A 255-nucleotide genomic window follows, 5' to 3' on the forward strand; every position below is an offset into this window, starting at 1 on the left:
AGATCCGCACCCCCATCCTCCGCACTACCAGATCCGCACCCCCATCCTCCGCACTGCAAGATCCGCACCCCCATCCTCCACACTGCCAGATCCGCACCCCCATCCTCCGCACTGCCAGATCCGCACCCCCATCACTACGAGCCCGGCGTATAGGGAATCGGCTATTTCTTGAACACGGGGAAAAGAATGGTGGCCGGTCCAGTATAACTCCTCCCACTCCCAGCATGCCTCAGTTTGGTGTCCGGACGTCTCTTC

General features: G+C 60.8%; 1 protein-coding gene across 1 annotated transcript in view; it reads left to right on the forward strand.

The window, feature by feature from the left end:
* The window catches only part of LOC108803912 (extensin-like), a 2,928-nt gene extending 2,775 nt beyond the window's left edge, over window positions 1-153 (forward strand). Inside the window, exon 3 of the mRNA XM_018575705.1 lies at window positions 3-153. Within this exon, the coding sequence (XP_018431207.1) occupies window positions 3-153 (151 nt within the window). The remainder of the gene's footprint in view (window positions 1-2) is intronic.
* Window positions 154-255: the final 102 nt, after the last annotated feature.

This window comes from Nanorana parkeri, unplaced genomic scaffold (genome assembly GCF_000935625.1).
Source record: "Nanorana parkeri isolate BGI_ZX_2015 unplaced genomic scaffold, ASM93562v1 scaffold4441, whole genome shotgun sequence".
Lineage (NCBI taxonomy): Eukaryota > Metazoa > Chordata > Amphibia > Anura > Dicroglossidae > Nanorana > Nanorana parkeri.